A 27997-nucleotide genomic window follows, 5' to 3' on the forward strand; every position below is an offset into this window, starting at 1 on the left:
TTGCTATCAGAGTAGCGCAGCCGGAAGCGTGACTTCTGATAGTGAGGGTGTTATATTATGGTATCAGAGCGGTCTTTCCTGTAGAACCTTGGAAATGGACTGATTATGCTTCAATTGCATACTCTGAGAGTCTGTCATGTAGTAGGTCTTGTTTGAATAACGAGAATTAGAGCTTTATGCACATGACGGTCTATTGATTAATGCCATTAGTCTTGCATTGCATAATTCCTGGTATTAAGTTTGGCCGGCTTAACACCAGTGAATTATGTATATATAAGCACTAATGGGTTATCATAAACGATATGCGAGTCATAGATAACGCGAGTCACGGGTTTTGGGAACGTTAGAAACTAAGTTCTAGATATTATTTTTGTTTCGATATATAATCTTTATTCGTGCTTGACGTTATCTTTTTCTTTATCAATTGTATTGGAATTCCTAATTCTTGATCCCTTCTTGAAATGTGTTTTGGGTATTTTTCTACCATATCTCCTCATTCATATACATCCTTGCTTGATTATGTTCCTAATTGTTGCTAGAATTTTTAAGGAACATTCAACCTTGACACTGTTTATAAATTTAGTATTTATTGATTTGATCTTGAATTAGTTTTGGTGTAACACATGATCCTTGATTCCTAAATCATTTGAAATCTTAAAGGTTGCGATTCGTAGTAAACTAAATATGGGATTTAGTTCTACTGTTTTGTGTTTTGCAATTATTGTGTGTCCTGCTCGGATTACAATCTTTGGTTTTGTATTTCTTCGTAAAAATGATAAAAGCTGACCTTGTTTTGATAAAATGTATCAATTTTAGTAGTTTTCTTCTACAACTCTTGTCTTGGAATCTCTTTTGAAAATAGTTCTATTTTGGTTTTTTTTCTATTTGATTCTGATTGTAACCATTATTTGAATTTTGAATATGACAACCTTTGATTTTATAAGTATTTTCCTACAAAAAAATAAATAGTTTCTTTATATAGTTACAACATGCTTTTATCTGAAAGTACTACTTAGTCTTTATTTATCCTTACAAGAATACTTTACCTTAGATTTTCTCATTTGAACATAATTTGATCCTTTTACAACATTATTCAAATTTTTATGTATCTACGAACTCTTCAAACCTCCTAAAGCAAGATTTCTGCTTTTATTTCAATTAATTTTCATTTAATAAACTTCATATAAATTATTTTAATTTGAATTTGATTTAGCATAACAGAATATTTACTTTTGTTTAGTTTTTTTTTGAAAAATATTGAATTTATATACTTTCTTTAGGAAAAGATAAACCAATTCCTTTAGGTTCAATTTGAAGTTATTCTAAATTGCTGTACTCTCTTTCTTATTATTTCCCATGTCGAAACTCTTTGATTCAGAATCCCTTCTTAAGCTTTCGAATTTACTCCCTTTACACTACACTTCATTGCTTATATACATCCCTATCTGTTGATAATTTCACGTATTCTTTCAAAATCCTTGCGAAATACCATCCTTGTTCAATTGCGAACGTGAATATTCTTCCGATTTCTTGCAAATACCATTTGTGTCTTTTGTAATCTTCTCAAGTTTAGTATTTCTTATATGTTAGTTTTTAGGGATGCGATTTGTGCGCGCAGAAAGTGAATTTGGTAAGTGTACGAGGTTATAGGGAGTCGCGGAGTTTCGAGGTAATGCAAACATCTATATTTTGTTCAGTTTCCTCAATTGTTTATTTCATATCTTATCTTTTTACTAGATAAGATGATTTTCCTCTTAAGTTTATCTATTCCTTGTGGACCTTTCATTTGATTGCGTTCCTACATATTTCCTTGGATTTTGTAAATGACGTTCTTGACTCTGGTCACTTTCTTGTGAATCTTGCACTTTGATTCAGCTTGAATTCAATTCTAACGAATGCACCGTTCTCTTCTCATTGTCTCCTTTAAAATTCTTTAATCACTCCGTACGTCCGCCTCTTATTTGTAAACTGCTATTTGAATCTTTAAGATCGTCTATCCCTGTCATTATACTTCTCTTTATGAATTTTGTACTCTTTGACAAAATATTGGAATTGTTTTGGGTACGATGCCGACCCTTGAATCTTTGAAATTATAAAGTGTCCATTTTTATTATATTGTATTGGCTTATGTGTTCTAAATTGTGCCATACAATTTGATGTATCGTTCCTCCTTCTCTTTTCTTGAAATATAATTTAAATTTCCTTGCTTCACCATTTGTACCTTACGCATATCTTAACTGTTTACACTTCTGACTATGTTAAAACTCTTGCAACATGGCTATTAATTTCATATTCCTCCACAAACTATGAAACCTCCGTCATCATTTGAAGTTGTTCCGCGATAATGCGTCACCATAGTCTTTAATCATTCCTTTTCTATGAAACCTCATACTTCTTCAACTCAGCTTGGATATGTTTCAAACTAATACGCTGAATTCCTTCTTATTGATCCTATTGAATTTCTTTGATCCAAGAGTTATCCTTGAAATTATCAATCGATTTCTTTCTAGCAAACTCCATTGCTTGAGCATCCTTGTTTACTTGCAATTGCATTTATTCTTTCAAATTCTCGTGAATGCGGTCCTTGTTGCTTTTCTTTCTTTTCTATGGTCTATTATTCTTCTCAGTATACTCGAGATTAGTTTTGGCATCTTGTGCGACCATTAGACTTAGTGAACGACACATTAGACTTAGTGAACGACACATTAGTCCCTTTAGGACACGTTTGGTGAACGCAAAAAGGGAAACTCGTAAGTGTACGACATTACAGGGAGTTGTGACACCTTATTTTATGTAAAAGAGTTCTGTTGATATGGGACTTATGACCAGTAGTAAGGTTTGTAAAGTGTTTAACAAAGTTGAGAACCTTCAAATGAGTTGCCTAATAAAGTACGGTTGAAAATGGTGGAGATAAGTTATGTTGAAGTTTGAATAGTTGAATCTCTGAAGTTGGTATGAGATCAGTAAGCGAACATTAAGCACATCGTTTTAACCCCGGCTTGTTTTATAAACTTTTTCTACCTTATTTTACCATCACATGTTTGAAACATATCATCTTGTGCATCAAGCCTATCTTATAACTTCTGTTTCACATCATACTTATACCATTTATATTTTTATGCCACATGAAAATCTTGGGATTCGAAACTGTATGTATATATATATACTGAGAACTTTTCGCCTTTTCTTTAAATAAGTTAAAGAGTGGAGTAATATGAAAATCTCTTTTATTTTGTATCAATTTTCGAGGATGAAAATTTTTATAAGGTGGGTAGGATGTAAGATCCAGAATTTTCAAAAAGAAATATTATTGTGAGTTGATTTCAATTTATTTATTCATTAAAGACTTTATTTTTAGAAATTATTTTATTAACAGTAATTAAATCAAGTTTTGACAATTAAATTAAAAATTTTATTTAATTTTATAATTATTGAATAATTTTCTATATTTAAATTATACAGCTTAATAATTGTAAAAGAATAAGAATTTTATACAATTTAGTTAAATAATTAAGATTCTAAAATTTAATACTTTAATTTTATAAACAAAGAAAATTAATTATATTATCTTTAATTTTAAATTAAAATATTTGATTAAAAGTCAATTAGTAAATTAATAATCAAATAACATTTTTAACATAATTTTAATAGATTAAATTAAATTTTTAATTAATACTCTATACCCCTAATTTTATTAAAATTACCTAAACTACCTTAATCCTAACCTTCTACCCCCACCGTCTTTTCCTTCCCCAAACCTAATACCTAATTGCTTCAGGAAACAAAGAACAGAAGAAAGAAAGAATGAAAGAAAGGAAAACAGAAAGGGGAAACAGGAAAAGAAAGAAAGAAAGAAATAAAGAAGGAAAGAAAGAAAGGGAGGGCGGAGAGGATCGAAGCGTGGGTCACACGAGAAGAGGAGCGGGAGTGTGTCACGGTACTCATGCCGCCGCGCTCCTTGCCGCCGCCGTCGTGTCGACGTAGGAGGGAGGCCGAGAGAGAGTGATGACGAAGGGAGAGGAGGATGCGAGCAAGGGCAGAAGAGAGGAGATCGCGTTTGCTCGCTGCCAAGCCGCTGCCGTTGAAGGTCCGCGCCAGCACCGTCGTCGCTGTCCGAGGAGCGCCGCCGACCTGTCACCGCCATGGATGGGTTGTTGTGAGCGTTGGGCTCAGACGAGAAAGAAGAAACGCGGACCTGAAACCCCGACGAGTTGGGGAGGATTAGCGCCGCCGCTGTGCCGTTCGTGGACTCCATCACCGCTGCTGAAGGCTCCAATCGTCCAACTTGCCGCTGTCGTTGCCTCGCCGTCTTTCCTCCACCGTCGCCGAAGATCCATCACCAAAGCTGCTGGGCTCGCCGACCACAACTGAAGCCTCTGTCTTTTGGGATTTTGGTTGTTGCAAGTTATTCAACTGTACGCCGTCATCGGAGCTGGGCCACATTTATCGGTAACTGCTTCTTCCTTTCCTGAATCTATTTCATTTTTATTTTGCTCCGCCGTTCTAATTTTGTTGGTATCCCTGCTACCTTACCGACTGGAGTGGTGTTACTGCCATTAGGACGGATGCACGTGTCTTTGATTTCTGTTCTTTTGCCGCTGGGAGCCGACACCGGAGCCGTTCCTAATGACTCTGGTTGGATATCTTTTTCAATTCTAGGCCATTTACATGTTTTACTATCTATGTCTGCTTGTATTTTTCTTAAGATAAAGTATTTTTTTTTCCGGTTGTCAAAGAAATCAGCGATACAGTGTCGAGTCACAGGCTCCTATTTTAGTATTTAGTATGTAAAGTAGTCGTAATACTTCTTGCTATCAGAGTAGCGCAGCCGGAAGCGTGACTTCTGATAGTGAGGGTGTTACAAAAAGAATCATCCAAATCCTAAGAAAAAAAATCTTCCGAAATTTAGGAAAAAGAAACATAAAAAATAAGTTAAAAGAATCATTCAAAACTAAATAGGAGAGGAGAAGAAGAAGAGCCGTAGGGTGACCGGCAACGACATCTTGGACGGTGTTGCGTGTACAGTGGGAGACTCGTGGTGGCGCGTTACGAGGAAGAAGCCACGGAGGCCGCGCATCTCGAGTGGAGGAGTCGCTATGGATCAGAGTAGTTCGCGCGTCGCGAATGGGGGACCGGCAGTGGCTGCGTCGCAACAGATGGGGCCGTGGCGGTGCAGATGCATCGGGACCGTGGGCGATGGCGTTGGGACACGTGGAAGAGGCCGCGCTGCGCGACGAAAGACGCCACAGTGGTCGGTGGGCGGCAGCGTCGAAAATGTGTGGAGTTTCCAAATGAATGAAAAGGAATTAGATTTTTAATGGATTGTTTTTATTGTGTATTATAAATGTAATTAGGATAAATATAGAAATAATCCTTTTTGAATTTTAAATTTTTATTTATTTATAAAATTTAAATTATAATAGAGTTGACTTATATTAACTTGTAGGGGAGTGTTTCCCTATACTTTTTCTAATCATATTCGTTTATTTAAATCTAATGGCTTAATTTATATATTTTCATTTTTTATATAAAGATAATTTTTTCATTAGATACTCACTCTATAATATACACAACTTTTTTTTTTTCAAAGTCAAGATAATTACATTATTTAAAGAAAATGATACAAAGTCTAATGCGGGACAAAAAATAATAAATTTTTTTTAATTGAAACCATAAATAACTATGGTAATAAACAATAAACAATATGCACCACTTTTGTATATACATTTCTTGTACGTATTTCATTTTTCTATTAAAAATGATTATAAGAAGTAAGAAAAAATTGTCTTTTTTATTAAAAAAATTGTCTTTTATACTCTAGAAATTGTATACAATAAGTTGTCCAAACATCATTTGAAAAAAAACAACATAAAAATTAAAAGAGTTTTAGATAAAACGTTTAAAAAAGAACAAAGAACAAAGAACATCCAATGATTGTTATAGAGCATCCAAAGAACAAAGAACAACTAAAGCATATTATTTAAATTACATCTTCAAATTAAAAAAGGATAAAATATCCTTTTATTAATCACAATATAATCTTGTTATCTATTATTATTTCTATTAATTTTATTTTTAAAAAATATTTAAAAAATATAATAAGAGTGTAAATTAATTAATGAGTTATTGAATATAAAAACAATAGTTAATTTAACATATAAATATATAAAAAATAAAACTAAACAAAGACACTCAATATGAAACAAAATAAAAAATAAAATTTATATAGTTATTTAATAAATTTGGATCTTTTAAATTTTAAATTTTTATTTTAGAGGATAAAGTAAAATTTCTCACTATTAAATGTTTTCTTTTTTATATTTTATCTTAATCCCACTTATAAAATAAATAATGATAAATCATATTTTACCATCTAAAATAAAATTTAAAATTTAGATAATTTAAATTCGTTATTTAATTATTATCAAGTCAAACTGTTCGAATAATAGTTTCTATTCTAATAATAACATTCAAGTTGTAGTAACTAGTAAGTGTTGAGATCGATGTATTGACATTGAAAATTATGTTGGCAAATATTCTCTTTATTAAGCTTTCAGTGTTAGTAAATTCTCTCACCAAATCTTCATCATCCCACTTAACAAATCTTTTGACCATGTTAACAATTATATTCTCCATTTTCCATGTTGATAATGCAAATTTGATAATTGAGTGTTAAAAAAGAGATCAAATAACATATGTAGTATAATTATATTATATGTATATAAAAATTTTGTTATCAATTAACCACTCATATATAATATATATTAAAATATAAAATATATGTTAAAAATGTGAAACAACACCGACCTATAACTATACATAAATATATAGTAATTGTTCAGAGATTTTACCTAAAGCATAGAAAAATGGGTACGAACCAAATGATGCAAACATTTATCACTGTTCCTTTGTATATTCTACAGACGACGATTAAAGAGTACCTACAAAAAATTTTGATATCAAAGTTGGCATGTATTTTTGTAGAGTATAGTTAGAAATTGGATGCAAATTACTTGAGAGTTGCCTAAATACGTGGGATTTATAATAGTCACGTCGTAAATCCGATTTAAGGTGTAACCCTCTTATTATCGTAATGTCACATTTTCGGCCGCACCACTCTTATAGCGAGAATATTATGACGATTTCTATATGCTTAATAATAAAATATGAGTCTTTAACTCGAAACCGTATTGCTATTTTTTTTGACAAAACTGAAAGTTCTTTTCCTTTTTATAAGCATGCATATATAAATAAATTTAATCACAATCTTTATATATATATATAAGACTTCTTATACAAGTAACTTATAAATATGGCAATCATACATACCATTACAAATTATGACTCCTATCGCTCTTACAAAAATATATAACAAGAGAGGAAAAAACTATAATTAAGATATATACAATACAATTAGTTGTGCAGAAAGAACTCCTTAAACTCCTCGTTCGTCCTGAAAAAGAGAAATCTGTAAGGGGGCGAAGAGAACCTAACCACATGGTCTCACCAGAGAAGTTTTAGAATTGTCATAAGAGGATATATAAAAAGAAAGTTATTTTCAGCCGCAGTGATCATCGCTCGTCTTATGAATATATTCAAACATCAACATATAAATAAGCCGAAAATCCAACTTCATATCTTTATTTATAAAAAGTTCCAATCTCGATAAATCACATAACATTTCAATACATACCAAAAGATCAATCAATCCAAACTTACCAACCCCGGCATCTGGCCCAAGCATAACCAATCATGGCCTCTGGCCCAACATATAATCAAATCTCGGCCTCCGACCCAACATATAATCAAATCAACACTTGGTCTCAAAACAGAATCAATCACAGGCACAAACAATACAAGAAAAACACAAGTAGAGAGCAGTTACAGCAAGTAACATAATTAACAGTTAGACATAATTCATCAGATAGGCAAACCAAAACATTTAAGCACACCCAAACAATAGCAAACAAATGCAATATGATACATGCCTATCCTAATGGCCGTGAGCTCTCTTGTCGATTAAAGTTCCAGAACCCGACACATTCGATAGCTAACCCGGATATAGAACACCACAACACGGAGCAAGTGGAATTAACCATTATTCTTGTGTCTACCCAGACAGGTATTACTCATCACATCTCGGAGCAAGTGGGACAAACCATAGTCTTTGCGTTTACCCATGTCGGTGCTTCACCACAATCTGAAACAAGTGGGACGGACTACAACCCTTACATCTACCCAAGCAGGTGCCTCTCACCACATCCCGGAGCAAGTGGGACGATGCCTTAACGTTGCATCTACTCAGACAGGTGCCTTTCACTCCATCTCGGAGCAAGTGGGACAACGCCTCAACCTTGCATCTACTTAGGCAGGTGTTTAAAATCTCAACTCAGAGCAAGTGGGGCGAACAACAACCCTTGCGTCTACCCAAGTGTCTCAAACCTCAACCTAGAGTAAGTGGAACTAAGCCACAACCCTTGCATCTACCCATGCAGATGATCAATAATCATAATCATAATCGAAATCAAATTTATAATTATTTATAATCACATTTATCATTAATTATAATCACTTTATAGGCTAACGAGCTGAACTTTCTTAATCCTTCATTTCAATTTAAAGTATTCCCAAGGTCTTCAACTGTTATCTCAAAATTAAATGAGCTAAATCATAAACCAATTTCTCAAATTAACAAAATCATAGAACTAATTTTTCTTTATCCTTGAATAGTCAATGTCATTACTTTAAATTTATTAAAATTCTTAAATCATAACTCTTTAGTTTGAGTCATTCAAATAAACTCGTTTTCGAGTTAATCAAGTTTCCAAAACTGATTTCAATTTCATTCTTAAGTTTAAAATATTCCCAAAAGACTTGAAAACTATTTCGTTTCGCTAAATCAAAGTCGAATAGTTTAACTTCTTTAAAATGTCACAAGAATATAATTCCTTCAATCTTTCTAGTTCTTGCCTAATTTTTAGAGTATGGTTTGATTGTCAAACTCTAATTTGTTACCATTATTATAATAAATTATGAATAACCTAAGAAACTCATTTCTTTATTCATTTAAACTCATTGGCCAAGGCATTGTTTAATTCATTCATTATAATCATAGAGCTCGAACTCATTACCATAGTTAATGGATTTCATATTGACTAATAATTAATTCTACAAGTATTTAAATCATACCAAATATCCATTCAACTAGCACCATAAAGTATTAGGTGTCCGGCATCAAAGTATAATAAATACATTGTCAATTACTATGATAATCGCAGGTCAAAGAAAAATGCTAATATTATGTTCATCGTGAGAATATCCTATTACGGTATGATTTAATAAATTATTTAATTCTCAGAGCGAGTTAGTTCAATGGTCATATTTCATATATAATTTAATAAATGAGATCTATTAATCTTCATCCAATGAAGACTATATATATATATATGGGTAATGCCTAATTTAGTCCCTAAAATTCTCAACTCGCTTCAGATTAGTCCTCCACTTTTGAAAATGACCAAATAATTCCTCACTCTCAGAATCGTGAATCTCCGTTGGTCCAAAAGTTAAGAGATATTGTAATGGAAAATGACCAAATAATTCCTCACTCTCAGAATCGTGAATCCCCGTTGGTCCAAAAGTTAAGAGATATTTTAACGGTGTTGAGGTGTACAGTTAAGTGTCAAGTTGGCTAAACGACGCCGTTTAGTGGTGAACCTCTAATAACAGCAAAACGACGTCGTTTTGCCCCCATAATCTATCCTCCCCAATTAAAAAAACTCCCAAATGGCCCCTCATTAGCTAAAGTTTCTTTCCCATAAAAAATTGCAATATGTTCTTGTCACTCTCATCACCTCTTCGTTTTTCTCAAGTCAGCATCGTCGTGGCTTGCCGGCGGTCATCCGTTGTTCCCTCATTTGATCAGCGAAGCTCTTCGTCTCTGTCAACATCATCAGCCTCAAACATCTTTTACGTTGAATGGTAAGGGTTTAGGTTTTTTATTTTTATTTTTTGCACTATGTTGATGTTAGTTGGGTGATTAACATGGTATGTTGTGATTCTAATACTTGTATTTAACTTTTTTGAATATTTTCCGTTATTCATTTTTTTTGTGGTTGTGTTCTAGGTTTAGGGTTTCTTTTTTGGCCATAGTGCTAATTTTTTGTGGTAATATTCTGTCTTGCAAAGTTAAATGCATGTGATAGTGCGTAGTTAATAGTTTGTTAGTTAATGGTTTGTCAGTATATGATTGTTTAACATTTTTCAAAAATTCAAAATTTCTGTAATGATGAACTCTAGTATATTTTGTTGTGTTTTTTTATATGAGTGATCGGCTAAGGCTCATTTTTCACCATGGAGGGAGGTTCGAGACCCAAGTTTCTGATGGCAAATTTGTATACACATCAAGTCGCACTAATGAATGGCTTAGAGTTGATGCAGATTACCTAGATGTTTTTGTCATAACTGGTTACTACAAGGAGTTGGACTATGATAAAGTTGATGCTTGCTGGTACTTGGACCCTAAAGAAATTTTAGAATACGGTTTGAGGAGGTTGAAGCTTGACCAGGATCTAAGGGATATGGTTAGCCTCTACCACCAAAATGATAATGTCATCCATATCTATTTTGAACATGGTCCCTCTACTCCCAAGTTTATAGATTATATGGAACTGTATGATGATGATGAATGTGTTGGTGGAGGATGTGACAAGAATGGCATAGAGTAACATAATAGTGTTATTAAAACCAACATAATTCTAAGCCAATTGTGTGTCTCTACTGAGCAAGAGACTCCAACACCACCTAGTGAGCCAATTGTGCAATCAAATACGAACTCATCTGGACTCACACCCCAACCCATACCACTGCCGACACCACAGTCCACACCCAAGTCCATACCACAGCCCACACCACAACCCACACCATAGCCCACTATCAACATGCCCTTATCACATCTGATTCCTATGGCTCCCAAAAAAAAAAATCCATCAGCACCAAGCCATTATCTCAACCAAACTCAATTACACCCACTCTCCCAACTTGGAAAAAAAAAAAAACAAACACAAAAATTATACAAACTATTCAGAGAAATTTCACCACCAAACCAACTAGAAAATTTGGTGGCTTCAAATTTAATACTTCAACAAAGTCACCTAAAAAATCTGTTACAAGATCTACTGGTAAGAAGGCACCTCGAAAGCCAATAATTGGGGCTGATGGTGAATCATCTGATTCATATGAATCTGCAAAAGATAGCCTTTACAAGGAACATTTTCCACCTAGATTTTGAGAATCTAGCACTGAATCTGACGCAGAGACATTTAAAAAAAGAAAGAAGCAAACTGGCAATACTTTAGGCAAGGAAAAAGAAAAAGTTGTACAAGAAGAAGTCTTAATCCCCCCTAACTGATGACTCGAACTTTGAGAAAGATACAGAATATGAATCCGATAAGCAGAGTCTTGGTAATTTATTTAGTGTAGTTAATCTACGTTTTGCTAAATTATATTTGTTTTGGACTGATTTATTGTATTTTATTTAGTTTAGTTTAGTATAATCTATGATTTGCCAAAGCATATTTGTTTGGAGTTATTTATTTAGTTTAGTGTAATCTGATAAGCAAGTTCATTTTTGGGTGACTCTTGAAAGTTAGATGAGTTGAGAATTCCACCAAATTCTGATGACGAGGAAGATTCGGTTGTGAATCCAATTTTCATTGATGTTGCCATGTTTGGCCATGTCAGATTGGAATTAGGGATGGAATTTACAACTAAGAAAGCTTTCAAGAGGGTTGTTACAAACTATACTCTATAAGAGGGAAGAAGAGTAAGGTATTCAAAGAATGACACTACTAGAGCTAGAGTTATTTGTAAAAATGAAGAGTATCCTTGGTTGGTCTATTGTTCTTATAACAAGAGGCATGCATGTTGGTAGATTAAGGCATTTAATGATGACCATATTTGTGAAAAAAAGACAAAAAATAGGTGTGTAACTAGAAAGTGGATTACTGAAATCCTAATAAAAAAGGTAAAGAAGTAATCTATTTTTAGACATTGTGAGATATTTGACTATTTTAATAGTAAAACTGAAGTTCAATTGTCTAGGACCAATATTACGAGATGTTTAGGAGATGTTAGGAATATTGTGAGAGGTGATGAAGCAATCCAGTATGCCAAGTTTAGGAATTATGCAAATGAGTTATTGAGGTCAAATCTAGGATTTACTGTGAAGCTATGTGTCAATGCGCAGCCTGAGAGAGACCCTATCTTCCAGAATTTTTGTGTCTTCATGATTATAAGAAAGGGTTTGTGCATAGATGTAGACCTTTGATTAGTTTGGATACATTTTTCTGAAGACTTTCTATGGAGGATGGTTGATGTGTGCTGTGGAGTAAGATTTAAACAATCACATCTACCCCATAACATGGGCTATTGTTGTTGTTGAGAGTACAACAACTTGAAAGTGGTTCTTGGAACTTTTGCATGAAGACATCAGATACTATCAAGAACATTACTAGTGTTTTCATGAGTGACATGCAGAAGGTATGAATGTACTATATAGAAGTACAATATAAGATATATTGGATTGTTTAGATTTAATGATTGTTCTGTTAGGGACTATTTAGATTTAATGAATGTATAGTCAGGGTCTATTTTGAGCATTAGACACTTGTAAATTCTGAACTGTTACCATTGTCATTTGTGAATTGCACAGACTCATACCGGCACTGCAGGAAGTTATGCCCAATGTGCATCACAGATTTTGTGCATAGCACTTGTGGCATAACTTCCAAAAGCAATGGAAGGACAAGCACCTAGAATCATTATTGTGTACAAGATCCCCAGACAATCCTGGACCAGAGCGCAGTACAAAGATATCCCAAAGAACGACAATGTATGCAACAATATGTGTGAAGTCTTCAACTCAGCCACCAAGCCAATACTTACACTGCTAGAGGAAGTTAGGAGGATTGCCATGAAAAGCATGTCCATAAACAAATTCAAACTGGCCAGTCATATTGGCCATTTACTTCCCATACAACAAAGCAGACTTGCAAAGAAGAGATATTTCAGCAGATATCAAACACCTATGTGGTCTGGTGATGCTGCGGAAGTCACGTTTGAAGTTCATGGTGAGCCACACAATGTGGTAATTGATTTCGAAAATCAGGCAGTATAGTCTTTTTGGATTTATTTTTCTAAATACTGCAATATATTCACTTAGTTATCTTTCTTTTAGGATTGCCTTGTCGTCATGCCATTGCGGTGAAAGAGGATTATCGTTGGTTAGGAATTTCACACAAATAATCTCGTCGAAGTATAGTTTCCAACCAACAAACAACGCTCAATCAGAGTTTAATTTTGTTTGTCACAAGTGCAAACCAATAAAATAACCGAGAGTATTATATCTCGGGTCGTCTCTCAAAGAAATTGCAGTGAGGTATGCACATTATCGGTTATGAGGTTCAAGGGGTGATTTGCATATAATAAGACTAGAAATGATAAGAAAATAAATCAAACAACTAAAGATAACAAATACTAAAAAGAGGCATTCATGGCAAGGATTAAGAATCAAGGCTTTCTATCATAGTCATTAATTATCATACAATAGTTGTCAAGAGCTAATCCTATTTCGTTATCTCCAACATCGGAAGAAGGTATAATGTTATCTTCACATTGAGAGAAAGTCAAATAGGACTAGTTAATCCCAATCCATAAGTAATGTTAATGAATACAAGACTAACTAATCACTCTAGATTACCAATCTAAATTGCGTATTAATGACTCAAGATTGCCTAATTTCTCTTTGCAAGCCAAGAATGCTCAAAATCTTACTCTAAACCTAAGCCAAGCATTTTGTCAAATACTTGGAAGGCACAAAAGGTAAGCATAATAAAATTGCAAGGAATAATAAATTCTACTACTACCAAATGCAAGAAATTAACAATAACAACTCAAACAAGCAAGAAAAGAACATAAAACCTCAAATTGCATTAAATGAAATTAAAATTGACAAGAGTTCATAAACTAAAAAGAGGCATAAAAGCGAAATTGACAATGTAAACTAAGAGAACAAAGATGTAGGAACAAGAAATTGCAAGAAAAACTAATTGAAAACAAGAATTAAACCCTAAATCTAAGAGAAATTAACCTAAGAACCTTAATTTCTAGAGAGAAGAGGAAGCTTCTCTCTCTAGAGCTAACCTAAGGCATATTTCCTACACTACCTAATTGCTCCCCCCTTTCTCCTTCTTGATTTTTGCCTCAAATAACTTTAGAAATGAGTTGGACTTGGGTCTGGATGGCTCAGAAATTGCCCCCACCGTTTTCACTTTAATGAGGTCACGTGACCAACGTCATGCGTGCGCCTGGCAAATTCCCTCCTCACGCGTACGCGTGAGTGACGCGTGCGTGTGGCCATGAATCCTCCAAATGCTCATTTTTTCATGAATTCTCCACTTTGCATGCTTTTCTCTTCACTTCTTCCATCTAATAATTACCTTATGAACTTGAAATCACTCAACAAACATATCAAGACATCGAATGGAATTAAAGTGAATTAAATTTATCAATTTTAAAGGTCTAAAAATCATGTTTTCACTCTTAAGCACAATTTAGGGAGAATTACAAAACTATGCTATTTCATTGAATAAATGTGACATAAGTTGATAAAATTCCCTAAATTCAACACAAGATAAACCACAAAATTGGGCAACGGCAACGGCGCCAAAAACTTGATGTGAAAATTTATGTTGATCTAGAATTTCTCAATAAAAATAATCACTTCGTTGTAAGTATAGTTTCAAACTAACTAATAACTCTCAATCAAAGTTTAAAAATGGTTGTCACAAGTACAAACCCCAATAAAAATCGAGAGTATTTAAACCTCGGGTCATCTCTCAAGGAATTACAATGAAGTGTTCAATTATTGGCTATGAAGAAACAAAAGGGTTTTAATGGCAATTGACAAGAAAATTAAAAGGCAAGAAAGTAAGTAAGCATGCAAGAAATTAAATGAAAAGCAATTAAAGTGAAAATAATGAAAATTAAATGGCAAGAAGAACTATTGGCTAAGCATAGAAATTGAGATCACCATCCTTGTCTAACAACCATATATTGACAATTATAAGGGGCCAACCCATCAAGTCTACTTCTATGCTTGAAGTATGTCAAATAGTCTTGATTAACATCAACCATAAGTCCCAACCTAGCCATTAATTAGCTTAATAGTAGGTTAGTGTCAATGGACATCGAATTGATCAACAATGGACCTAAATCACCAATCCAATTAGACCCAATGACTCAAGGTCACTCAATTCCTTTATTCTAGGCCAAGAGTATAGAAAACTACTCCATAACTAGTGAAAATATTTTATCAAACACCTAGAGTGCAATAAATGTAAACATCATAAATTATAAGAATTAATGAAAATCATAACTAACACAAACAAGAAATCAACAATAGCAACTAAGATAAACATAAAAAGCCATGGAAATATAAAATTGCATTAAAAGAAAATTGAAATTGACAAGAGAGTTTATAAACTAAAATTGGCAACATCGAGGCATTAACAAGAAAAACTAAGAGGATTAAGATAATAGAACAAGAAATAGTAAAGGAAACTAAATCAAAACAACAATTAAAACTTGGATCTAAGAAAATTTGACCTAAACTATCCTAAATTCTAGAGAGAAGAGAGAGCTTCTCTCTCTAGAATTCTAACCTAAAACATGGTGAAAAACTAAACTATGACTACTTGGTTCATTTCCCTTCAATCCTTGGGTTCGATAGCATCAAAATGGAGTTGGATTTGGGCCTCCATGAGCTTAGAAATCGCCCCCAATGTATTGCCTTTAATGAGGTCACGCGACCAGTGTCACGCGTACGCGTGGGTGATGCGTGCGTGTCGCTTGGTAAAATTCCTTCTCACACGTACGCGTGGATGACGCGTGCGCGTGGCCTTGAATCCACCAAATCCTCATTTTTTCATGAATTCTCCACTTTGCATGCTTTTTCTTCACTTCTTCCATCCAATCATTGCCTTATGACCCTGAAATCATTCAATAAACATATCAAGGTATCGAATGGAATTAAAGTGAATTAAAATTAGCAATTTAAAGGGCTAAAAAGCATGTTTTTAACTCTTAAGCACAAATTAAGGAGAATTACAAAATCATACTATTTCATTGAATAAATGTGAGATAAGTTGATAAAATCTCCTAAATTCAACACAAGATAAATCACAAAATTGGGGTTTATCACGCGGCTATTGCATATATGAATGGTCGGTCTGAAAATTATGTTCATGCATGGTTGACAATGGAATCTTACAATAAAACATATGAGTTTTATATCAACCTGGTCAGAGGAGAAGTGATGTGGGACAAGTCAGAATACTCTCACTGCTTACCGCTGACAAGACCAAAATCTTGTGGGAGACCAAAGCTCTATGCAAGAAAGAATGATGCACGAGGCCCCTGTTGGAGGCAGTCAAGAGAGAAAATCTACAAAATTAAAGAGGTAATATGGCAAGTTCACTTAGTGGAACTTGTGGCGATGTTGGTCTCACTACAAAGGGCATGAACATAATTTTGTGCGAAGTTGCAAAAAAGCTAAGGGCAGAGGAGGCTGCAGCAGCTGCAGAACAAGCTGATGATGAAGCTGGTGAAGAAGCCTCCATAAAATGCTCAAGTTGATGATTAAGTTGGTGATGAAGCTGGTGCCTAACAAGGTACTGCTGTAGAAGGTGCTGCTATTCAATGTGTTGTTGCTCAAGGTGGTGCTAAAGTAATCTATGTTACTAAAATTATTTACAAGTCACAATTTGAATAATTTTATTGAGTATTATGATCAACTATTACTATTAATGTTGTAAATATTAGCATTGTAGTTGATTCTAGTTGTTATGATCGACAGTTGTCCAAGCGAAAGATAATTAGACAAAACAAACTTCTAATTGTTAGGCCATCTGTTGATGCAGTCAGTTCTCTAAAGTCAAATATTGGTGCTGTTGATGTGGTTTCAAGGGAAATAATGGAAGGAGCAAGTGTAGGAATATTTGAAAAGATGGTGCTTTGTTGAAGTTTATTCCAACAACTAGATTTAAGGCACCAAGAAAGAAATCCTAATGATGTCATGAAGACTTTAGTTGTTACTTTATGATAGTAAGAATAATTTAGTGTTATTGCTTTAGTTGTTGCTTTTGATTTGCATTGTGATGGATTAAGTCTGAACTTGCATTTTGTTAGTGTTTGTTCATGGTGATATAGCCTTAGTTATAAACTTTTGGCCTAGTTTATATTTTGTATTTTGCATTATGCTGTTGCATATTGACACTATTTTGTACTTTTGTTAAGACAATACCATTGTCATGGTTATTGTAATTATAATGATATATTACCAGTTGGTCTAGTTAAAGGTGTATATTTATTAGCTTTATTTTGTCATTACATTATCCTTCATCCAGGATAATGAGATACAAAGTTTAGAAAAACTTAACTTCATTTATTTATAATCATAAATCATTACATAATGATCATGGACACACTCACACTCTAGCTATTTTTTAACTAAAAACCAAAACAACCAAACACCAAACATAAGCATCTTCAATGTGCTAATACTACTCTCTAAAGATTCCATTCTCCAGTTGAGTTCATTAAAAATTTCTTGTGCAACCTGAACCACACCTTGTTTTTCGTATCCATCGGTCCAACAAAAGAAATTACACTGAATTTCAAACTATAATAATACAAAAAGAAATATTGAATTCCATCAAATATAGCATTTTACCTCATAGTTGGGACACCCATAAAAAGGTCTTCCTAAATTCTCTGGCGTTGCTAAGTACTTAATCATAGTACGCAACCTACAATTGCATAATACAACGTTCTTACCCCTGGTTCGAATCCCCCGGTTACTGTAATTTTTCCCACTGGAGTTGTTCTTACTTGAGCTTCCTTGACTTTTATCATCATCGCCCATCATGCCTCGCCCAAAGAACAACTTTTCAGAGCTTCACAAGATGAACAATAGCAACGAGGAGGAGAGGAGTGAGATGAAGAACAAAGACGAACAACAACAACAACAACAACAACAAGGAGGAGAGGAGTGGAGACAAAGAACATGAACAACAGTAACGAGGAGGAGAAGAGTGGAGACGAAGAACAAAGCTGAATACAAAGAACAAAGATGAACATTTGGGAGTTAGGGTTTTATAAGTGTGAATAGATCAATTTGGGTGTTTTAATCAAATTTGGGATACTAATTTGAGTTGAACTGATTGTGTGTCCACATCAGCGTACAATTAAGTGTACACCTCAGCGCTAATTTAAAGCGAGTTGGAAATCTCCCTCTCTATATATATATTCGATAATCTTGTCATTCCATACTTCGCATATATTATTTGTAATGTTGTCGACCTTCGGATGGTGGCTAAAATAAGCCTTTGTCTATGCACCCAGGTAACCCTGCAAGATAGTCATAAGCATCTTTGATCACATTTTTTATCAACTCCATTGAATACTTAAAAGTCCCTCGTTGTTGTGCTTCTTGCAGCCTTCCACACAAATTTTTTAGTTTGTTGTCTTTATAATGCTTGATAAAATTATTCCATATATGAAAAATACAATTTCTACAATGAGCCTTTGGCATAATCTCCTTCAGAGCTATAACCAATCCCCGAAACATTCCTAGTAGTAATAACAATTAGTAGAATCAATTACAAAATGCATCAAATAACTAAAAAAATTGAGAATGCACATCACAAGTAGATTAATTTTTGTATTCTGCTGCTTTTTCTCACACATTTCATTAATCTTTTTATCGCCTTTAAGAACATGCAATACAGACTCCAGATTAAGTACACTAGTATCATACTAATACATCTCTTTATAGCTAACATACCCTAACTCCTTAAACATCTGTTCAAAATCTCTAAAGTTCACATAATTTTATATCTAATGAAGGAAGTGTATGCACTTTTTCATTCATGTAATACATTTTTCTATTAGAATTTCTTTCAAACCAAACACCATGGTGAAAAACCAGAACAATCTCATATGACATCTACATGCAAAAATAGAAACACAAAAAGAAACTAAAATTAAAAATTTAATCTTTTCACTAATGTCAACAATTACAAGACTAATTTACATAATTAAAACTACCATAACATGACAAATTTGGGAGCACACAGAATTTAAAAATAAAAAAATACACAAAGTTTTGAGAAAAGAGAACCACGCTGACTCACCTCTGCGTTTGGGTCTCTGTTAGTAGCTCTGTCGACCTTTTATAGTGCTGTCAACAACGCTTCACTTCATAGCTTCATCGCCTCATTTTGGAGAAAAATGTACCCGCTGGTAAAGATTCACAGTAATCTTATGTGAGAAGTAAGAGTTGTTTTAGACTTCTGAAAACACTTGATGGAGAAAAGGGTCAAATGCCTTTTGAGTCACATCCTTCATCTCCTCACAATGCAATGTCGTTTTGATGATTATTAGGCTGAGACTTAGTTGTCTCAAACTAATTGTTACTATCTATCTCAGCCAAGTATAGTCTAACTTTAAAGTAGGAGTGTTCACGGTTCAGTTTTTTCATAAACTGAACTAAAATTACACTAAATTATTTTAAATTGTTTAGAAATTGAACCAAACTACTTTGTTAAATAAAAAATTGATTTTAAATCAGTTTATAATACAGTGCACCAGTTTAGTTAAGTCTAACGTGACATGTCAACAAAATTTGTTAAGTCTTGTTGAAAATATTAACAAAAGAGTTTATATGTCTAACGAAATTGAATTTTTGAGATTGATTTATTATTTTCTAATTGATAAGATGCAAATTGTCCAAAATAAAAATAGATAGGAGTTTAGTTTTGTCCTAAAAGTCTAAATATAATAAAGATGATTTTTTCAAACAAATTTTTTCGTTTTTTGATAGCATATGAAAATTTTGGACCGAACTCTTTTAAAATAAAAAATTAATAAAATAATAGAATTAAAAATTCTACCTTAAATTAAAATAGTGAAATTCATATCATAAATATTAAGAATGACAAATTTAATAATAATTGTTTTATTTTATTATTTATCAGTTTTATCGTGACCTCTAAAATCGAGAATTCCTATCTAATAAATTCATTTTTTTTAACCTCAACTAAAATGAGTGGCGATTGGTGAATTCTCCTATGAATGTCAGTATGTACAGACACTCAACAAAACAAGAACTCCACCATATATTTATGTTAGTTCCAGAATAAGAAGGGGGAAGAAGAGAGAGAGAGAGAGAGAGAGAGAGAGAGGATCAGATAAGCATGGAGGAAGAGAAGAAGAGGAACGGGATAGTTTCGGTTGAACCAAAACCGAGCAATAGTTTCACGTCAAAAGTGATAGACTTGTTGGAGAAGCTTCTAGTGAAGTTGATGTATGACACTTCACTCCCACATCACTACCTCACTGGTAATTTCGCACCTCTTCCCGATGAAACCCCTCCGACTAAGGATCTTCCACTCACCGGCCACCTCCCGGTTAGTTACTATCAAGATTATCATATGATTATTCTTTCTTGCAATTTTTGAATAATTAGTGCCAGTAACTCTTTTTTTTTTTTTTTGTATTTAATTTGTACAGCGTAGCTTAACAGTCTTGTGTGTTTGTGTTTCATATGTTGGTTTGGTTTGGTTGTGGAAACCAAAGCTATATGAAGAAAGGAAAGGGATTTATATCTATGATGAACAAAATGATTAAAAAAATGCTATGTTAACACCAGCCACTAAATCGGCCACCAATAATTTGTGTATAAATACATGTGTTGTTTTACATATTTTCAATATGTATTTTACATTTTAATTATGAGTGGTTGATTTGGTGGCTGATTTTCTTTGTATGCCTAGTATGGTTGAATAATTATTTTAATTTTTTTTTTAAAAAAGACGTAGGAAGAATTGGATAAACAAAAGGTTTGGATTTAATATTTTTTCTCTTGTTTTGTAAACTTTCCTGCGTAAGTCTTCCAAAGCTAAATAGATAATAGAAGTTGTTGACCTCTGCAATAATGGTTGTTGAAAACATCAAAACATTTCTGTTTATTTATTTATTATTTTATCCTAGCTTGTAACTTTTTGTAAAGGATTTGGATCCAGTTAACTAAAATAAATAAATATAGGATTTGGATCTTGCCATGTTATGAGGGAAGATATATACATAAGTAGCTTCCTGGGAATTTTAAGAGGGACTCCAATGTATTTAATGAGTGTGTCTCTATGGCATATTATAGAAATCAGTGCAATAACTGAATTGTTTTAATGATAAACTTTCAGTATTTTTCGCTGTGTAGTTAGTTTTTGTCAATTGATTTTACTGAGCATGTTATGCTATGTTCTTAGGACTATTTATACAGGACTTGGTGCTTAGTAGTTAATAAGCATTGAAGCTGCCACTTTCTCATAGTAAACTGGCTGAATTATTGGAAATCATCATCTTATGACATTATTCAACTATTAAGTGCAACTGAAGAAAGTTTCATATATTCACGCTGATAGATAATTGAAAGCCAAAAATGAGAAATCCATATAACCTTGAGGAGGAGGAAAATACTATGCATTAATTGTTAATGTTGACGTAGGTCTATTCCAATGTTAGTCATTTGAACTACAGTCCTTCAATTATTGTAGCATCTTTTGCCTCAGTTCAAATTCATAGACCTTCTTGTGCTTTACTAGCCATGATTAAAATAGTTCTTTTATGTTTTTGGGTTTTCTGCTTTTCTGCCCTTGAAAACTGGTTACTATTTCTATTTTCTGATTGCTGAAGTAAAATGTCTATAATCAGTACCTTTTCTTGTATCAACTGCTGTTACTCATTTCTTACTATTTGTAAGTCTTTTTGTAGGATTGCTTGAATGGTGAGTTTGTCAGGGTTGGACCTAATCCGAAGTTTTCTCCTGTGGCCGGATATCACTGGTAATTTTGTTCTTTGTTTTTCATCCGTTTTAGCTTCAACTTATTGATTTTCCATTAGCAATATTTATTTTTATGGGAAGATTTAGTTTTAAACTGGAGGTGTCTCAGCTTATCTGGATTGAAATGTGTTTATTCTTAGCACTGCTTATACAATATACCCTCCTCTCTCGTTTTGCAGGTTTGATGGAGATGGGTATGTAATTTGCTTCCTTCATACAAACTTACATTTCTTTCAAGTGTCTTCAAGAATAATATTTCATGTAAATAGAGTGGTGATATTTGATCCTAGATCTGCAAGGATGAATGCTCTGTTTGGTGGATATTATTATTATTATTGAAATAAATGCGAAATATTGTGGCTGAAAAACTTAATAAGTATAAAACCATTTGTGTGCCTTTTGAGCTGTTGGTAGAGGCAGATGAATTGTTTTATACCTTAGCAAGCTCAAGTCAAAATCTTGTAAACTCTTTTTTTTCTCTGATTATATTACACTATGGCCCTCCAATGTTGTTCTACATATCATTGAATTTCAGAATGATTCATGGTTTGCGTATCAAAGATGGAAAAGCAACATATGTTTCTCGTTTTGTGAAAACTTCTCGTCTTAAACAGGAAGAGTACTTTGGAGGCGCCAAATTTATGAAGGTATGATACCATGTGCACTAGCCTTGTTGTCATTGTTTTCTTTTTTTTTTCATTATTACTTTTACTATTTTATTTAAATATTTTCTTTTTTAGTCTGTCTCTGCATGCACTTCTTCCTGAGTTGCATGCTTGATTAAGTGAGTGACTGCTTTAGTGGGCAGACATGAATGCCCGCATGCCGCATGGGATTAGTTGTATTATTTGTAGTTCTTAATTAAGTATGACCAGTGGGGCCTCATTGCAAACATTTCCTATTTCAAATCTGTTCTTGATGGTTATTTTGCTTTAATATTTATCTAATTCACTCTTTGATTGAATCAATTGTGCTTCTGATACTGTCAGTTGTCAATATCTTTCACTTTTGTGATATTGCTTCCCCTAGAACCTATCAACTTCTTTCTCATTTAAATATGAGCATACGAAAGTTCAGTTCAGTCAAACTATATGCTTCCAATTGTTTACTACTTTTTCTCGATCCTTTTTTGACTGTATGAGGAGGATCCCTCTAAAGTGAGGATCTCTCTTTAGGGGATAAAGTGAAGGATTTCACCCTATTGTTTAAGAATAGAAGTTATTTTACTTTATTGCTTCAATGGTAAAACTTCTTATTTTACCTTCAAAAGTGAAATCCTCACTTTAGAGGATCCAAATTTGTATTAAAGGTGCAAAGGTCAAGTCTTCCATTCAACTTCTAAAATCCATTCTACAAGAAAGTGCTAAATACTCTTAAATGTCATATTTCAGATTGGAGATCTCAAGGGTCTGTTTGGACTGTTGATGGTTAACATGCAAATGTTGAGAGCTAAATTGAAAGTACTTGATTTGTCTTTTGGGAATGGAACAGGTAAATTGTGCTATCTATCTTGTTCTGTCCAATTCAGACCATGATTTTAATGTATTTTGGACGTGAACATTACGTGCTTGCTACATCATGCATGGACATCTATTCAATATCGGTACTTTACGAAATACTGTAAACTTCTAACCGATCTTTCAAATTTCAAGATAGCTCTTAATTCTTTTCTAGAATGACCAGATAGTGCATTATCCTTTGGTCAGCCTTGATGGTTTCTGATAAATGTGCTTTGTTAAGTTTTCTTTTTTTGTTTTGTATTTCTTCATTTTCTTTTCTTATAAACCATGACTGGAAGATCTGAAACTAACTTGTAATCATACTCTAATGTATACCAGCCAATACAGCTCTTATATATCATCACGGAAAGCTTCTAGCACTCTCAGAAGCTGATAAACCCTGTAAGTACAGCTATTATATGTTTTAGGCTTATGAAGACTATGCACCTCTTGATTTTATCTTAACTGTCACTATATGGATTCAACAAAGGTTTTGAGAAAACCCTTAAGTTTTCAGCCATCCTTCAGCCATGATCATCTAAGCAATTATTTTTTCCTTCATGGAGAAAGACACTGAACTTCGATTAATGACTTTGTTGTACCTGAGGATTCAAATAGTTATCGTTATATTTACTGGTACTATTCCCCCCCCCCCCCCCCCTTTTCTAAAAAAAAAACCAATTTTCACACTTAAATATTTTTTTTGAAAGATAATCAGAGGTTTTTAAAAATTCAGTGTTTATTTTTTTCAATTATATTGAAAATTTTAGTTGTAAAATACTCCAACCCCCCCCCCCCCCTTTCTTTTTTTTTTTTAAATTGTTTCATCCAGAGGAAAATAAACACCTTGACATGGTCCTTTTGAACTTATGCAGATGCTATTAAAGTTTTTGAAGATGGTGATTTGCAGACACTTGGTTTGTTAGATTATGACAAGAGATTGGGCCATTCTTTCACAGCTCATCCAAAAGTTGACCCATTTACTGGTGAAGCCATCTTCAATTAAGTTGAATGATTTGGGGGAATAATTATTCCAATTTCCAACTAAATGAATATCCTGTTTGCAGGCGAGATGTTCACATTTGGCTATTCACATACACCACCATATATTACGTACAGAGTTATTTCAAAGGATGGTTTTATGCATGATCCTGTACCCATAACAATAGCAGAGCCTATCATGATGCATGACTTTGCCATCACAGAAAATTATGCAATATTTATGGATCTTCCTCTGTATTTTAGGCCAAAGGTATTTCGAGTGTTTCTATTCATATATTCTGAAAAAGGGAAAAACAAGAATTAGTTAATTATAGTTCAACTATGCCAAGCATGGTATTTAGATTCTCAAATGAGTCTTATTTATGATTATTATAATTATAAGGATAAAAAACTTTTTGCTTTTCTAATTTCAACATTGTGATAGACTAGGAAAAATGGCAAGCCTAAAAAAAATTTGCACTGTTTGTTCCTGACATGGTCATAGAGCAACCGAAGTTGTTGTGGTCAATCTTCTGCTCCCATACTTAATTAGATTATAATTTTGCACTGCAAAAGTGATCCCATGATTTAAAAAGATTTTTCTATGAGAGAAAACCTATTTGAGATAAAAGCTATTTCAATGTTTACACCCAATAGTTTTAGCTTTTGAATAAACTCTCTTTAATTTTACTGTTACACTGAACATACCATATCAAAATCCATTTTTCAGGAAATGGTAAAGAATAAGACATTGATATTCACATTTGATTCGACCAAGAAAGCTCGATTTGGGGTCCTACCTCGGTATGCTAAGGATGAGAAGCATATTAGGTGGTTCGAGCTTCCAAACTGCTTCATATTCCACAATGGTATGTTTATATTTTCTGCTTCTACTTAATATATGATAATGATAAACATTCTGCAATTATGATTCAGTAAAAATTCAATGATCATAAAGGTAAATTCTCTGCTAACAATTTAAGTGATGAGTCCATTATGATGGGTTATGGGGATGAACAATATACAAGTAAAGGATGTGAAACCAACTTGTTATCTGTGCTTTCATTTCATTGATTGGCTGGTTGATTTCAACCTTTTTGACAACCTTATGTTTCTTTTATTCTTTTAAAAACCAGCTAATGCATGGGAGGAGGAGGATGAGGTTGTTTTGATCACATGCCGCCTTAAGAATCCAGATCTGGACATGGTCAGCGGAACTGTCAAGGAAAAGCTTGAAAATTTCTCAAATGAACTGTAAATAGACTTCTTTTCTTCACCCTGTTATTATTGGAATCAAATTTACTTAAACTTTTTATTTATTGTATATAACTTTATTAACTATATATTGACAATTTTTTTAAGGTATGAAATGCGATTTAACATGAAATCTGGCGAAGCTTCTCAAAAGAAACTATCTGCATCTGCTGTTGATTTTCCCAGGGTGAATGAAAGCTACACTGGCAGGTAAGATACCAAAGTTTTGACCATTTTATTTCTTCTTGGTCGTCATTCTATTCGGTTAAGGGTTTACGGTTTTGTGGACACATTCTTTGTGCTTCTTGGACAATGTTTATAATAGTTCTGCGATATATGGTTTTCAAATTATGTTCTAAGATAACTAAGTTTATGTTTGTTTTGCCTCTCCTGTGTTTATTATTTTCTTTGTCAAAATCAGGAAGCAACGATATGTATATGGAACCACATTAGACAGCATTGCAAAAGTTACTGGAATTATTAAATTTGATTTGCATGCCGAACCGGACTCTGGGAAAACAAAGCTTGAAGTCGGAGGAAATGTTCAGGGTCTCTACGACTTGGGACCCGGGAGGTTTGGTTCCGAGGCTGTTTTTGTCCCACGTATCCCTGGGACAACTTCTGAAGAAGACGATGGATACTTGATCTGTTTTGTACATGATGAGAATACTGGGTATGACTTTTCCATTGACATTTCAAATAATTACTTATGCAGTTTTTTTTTTTCTTTTAATGTGAATGAATTATATGAGAATCTGTGATCCTGTGTATGTCGAGCTTGTTGCAAACTTTTTACAAAGCTTGTTCCAAGCTCGGATAAAAAAGGAGGGTTCTCTTGAGCCTTTGATAGTCAATGTAAAACTTTGAATCTCTATGAATTGTAAAACTGCTACAGTAATGGCCATTATGGCTACTATGACTAGTCGTCACAAATCGCTCATCTCTTATATACTTACTCTGAGATGGCTTTCTCTTAGTCTCCTCTATCGAAAGAATAAAAACCTAATTGCCCGAATTTAAATTAAATTACAACGCTGCAGAAAATCGTTCGTGCATGTCATCGATGCTAAAACAATGTCAGCAGATCCTGTTGCTGTTGTTGAGCTGCCGCATAGAGTTCCTTATGGTTTCCACGCCTTCTTTGTGACAGAGGTTAGTGTTACTCACTTCATATTACTTTTTTTTTTTTTTTGAATTTCGTTTCTCTCTCTTCCCCACTGCACGTAGTGTTCATTTAGGTATTCTATAGGATATTACATTGTCTCTCAAATTATGGGCTTATCTGATATGAACTAATTAATATGAAGATCAGTCAAACCTACTGGTTCAGTCACAGAAATGCCTGTGACTGAAGTCATAGCTCCAAGTTAGTGAGAAGTCCTAAATTATGCTTGACATTGATTAATATAATTTATGCCCCTATATGATTAATCTAATCTGGTAATCATTTCCTTTGTACCTCCATATAGCTTTACCAAACTACCTGGGTACTTCAACAATAACAGGCCGAAAGGAGTTAGTTACCTTGTTGCTTAATGCTTAGCTTTTTCTAAAGCATTATGTTGTATGTGGGAGACTGAGAGTTAGGAAGAAAGGGAAAAGGAAGCATAAGGACTGAGAAGAATTGAGTTTAAGTTTTCTTATTTGTAAAATAATTTAATAAGCTCGTAATTTACTTTGTGATCCTGTGAGACTCCCCAGTTTAGGGGAGCTTTGAAATAGGGTGGTAGAGGGAAATTTGGAGACATGATAAAATTCCCATGTCTTTTTCCCTTCTAAAAAGGATGGTATAAAGGTGAAAGCTAAGGAACTATGAAATACAGCTAAAACCTATATAACGGCGTGTGGTTTACAGGATGTTTTTACATTATTAAGAATTTAATACTAGAAACATATTATTGGAAATGTACATTTTTTTTCAATGTAAAAGTTCATAGGAATGTGAAAGAAGGGAAGGGTTTGAAGAGTAAAATAGAGTTTATTGAACTTTTCCCTTCCCTTCCTTTCCTTCCGAGCGATCCGAACCTTTGTATGCATGATTAGTTCATGATGCTAACTCTTCATTTCATGGATCTATGTGCAGGACCAACTGCAAGAACAGGCGTAACTTTGATTAGTGTTGACAGCTTCACTATGTGCTATCTCATAATATATAGGCATGTATCTGCTATACTATGTATCCAGTGTTATGTTGAAACAACTTATTTTATACCAGTACACTATCATAAATAAATTAATAAAGAAATTATCCATCTTGACACAACTTTTGTATCTTCTTGAGCAGAAATTAGTGAAAATGTGA

General features: G+C 33.6%; 1 protein-coding gene across 2 annotated transcripts; it reads left to right on the plus strand.

The window, feature by feature from the left end:
* Window positions 1–20084: 20084 nt before the first annotated feature.
* On the plus strand, window positions 20085–27958 carry LOC107613055 (carotenoid 9,10(9',10')-cleavage dioxygenase 1). 2 transcript variants are annotated; one of them, XM_016314897.3, is made up of 14 exons: window positions 20171–20528; window positions 21892–21962; window positions 22141–22155; window positions 22497–22608; window positions 23353–23452; window positions 23800–23862; window positions 24336–24446; window positions 24528–24712; window positions 25172–25310; window positions 25578–25695; window positions 25804–25905; window positions 26117–26368; window positions 26736–26847; window positions 27779–27958. In XM_016314897.3, the coding sequence occupies exons 1-14, from the start codon at window positions 20316–20318 to the stop codon at window positions 27800–27802; spliced, it is 1617 nt and encodes a 538-aa protein (XP_016170383.1). In that variant the 5' UTR covers window positions 20171–20315; the 3' UTR covers window positions 27803–27958. The 2 variants fall into 2 exon arrangements, with proteins under 2 accessions (XP_088352169.1, XP_016170383.1); XM_088496043.1 differs by lacking the exon at window positions 22141–22155 and having other exon boundaries at window positions 20085–20528; window positions 21892–21970.
* The last annotated feature ends 39 nt before the right edge of the window (window positions 27959–27997 follow it).

This window comes from Arachis ipaensis, chromosome B8 (genome assembly GCF_059453495.1).
Source record: "Arachis ipaensis isolate K30076 ecotype BB chromosome B8, ASM5945349v1, whole genome shotgun sequence".
Lineage (NCBI taxonomy): Eukaryota > Viridiplantae > Streptophyta > Magnoliopsida > Fabales > Fabaceae > Arachis > Arachis ipaensis.

Excerpts from the sequence above, each read along its gene's own strand:
- LOC107613055 (XM_016314897.3), top strand. The coding sequence starts at position 20,316 with ATGGAGGAAGAGAAGAAGAGGAACGGGATAGTTTCGGTTGAACCAAAA. Across the intron at positions 24,447-24,527 it reads AAAAGTTGACCCATTTACTG|GCGAGATGTTCACATTTGGC; the intron begins GTGAAGCCATCT and ends TCCTGTTTGCAG. Across the intron at positions 26,369-26,735 it reads GTACATGATGAGAATACTGG|AAAATCGTTCGTGCATGTCA; the intron begins GTATGACTTTTC and ends ACAACGCTGCAG.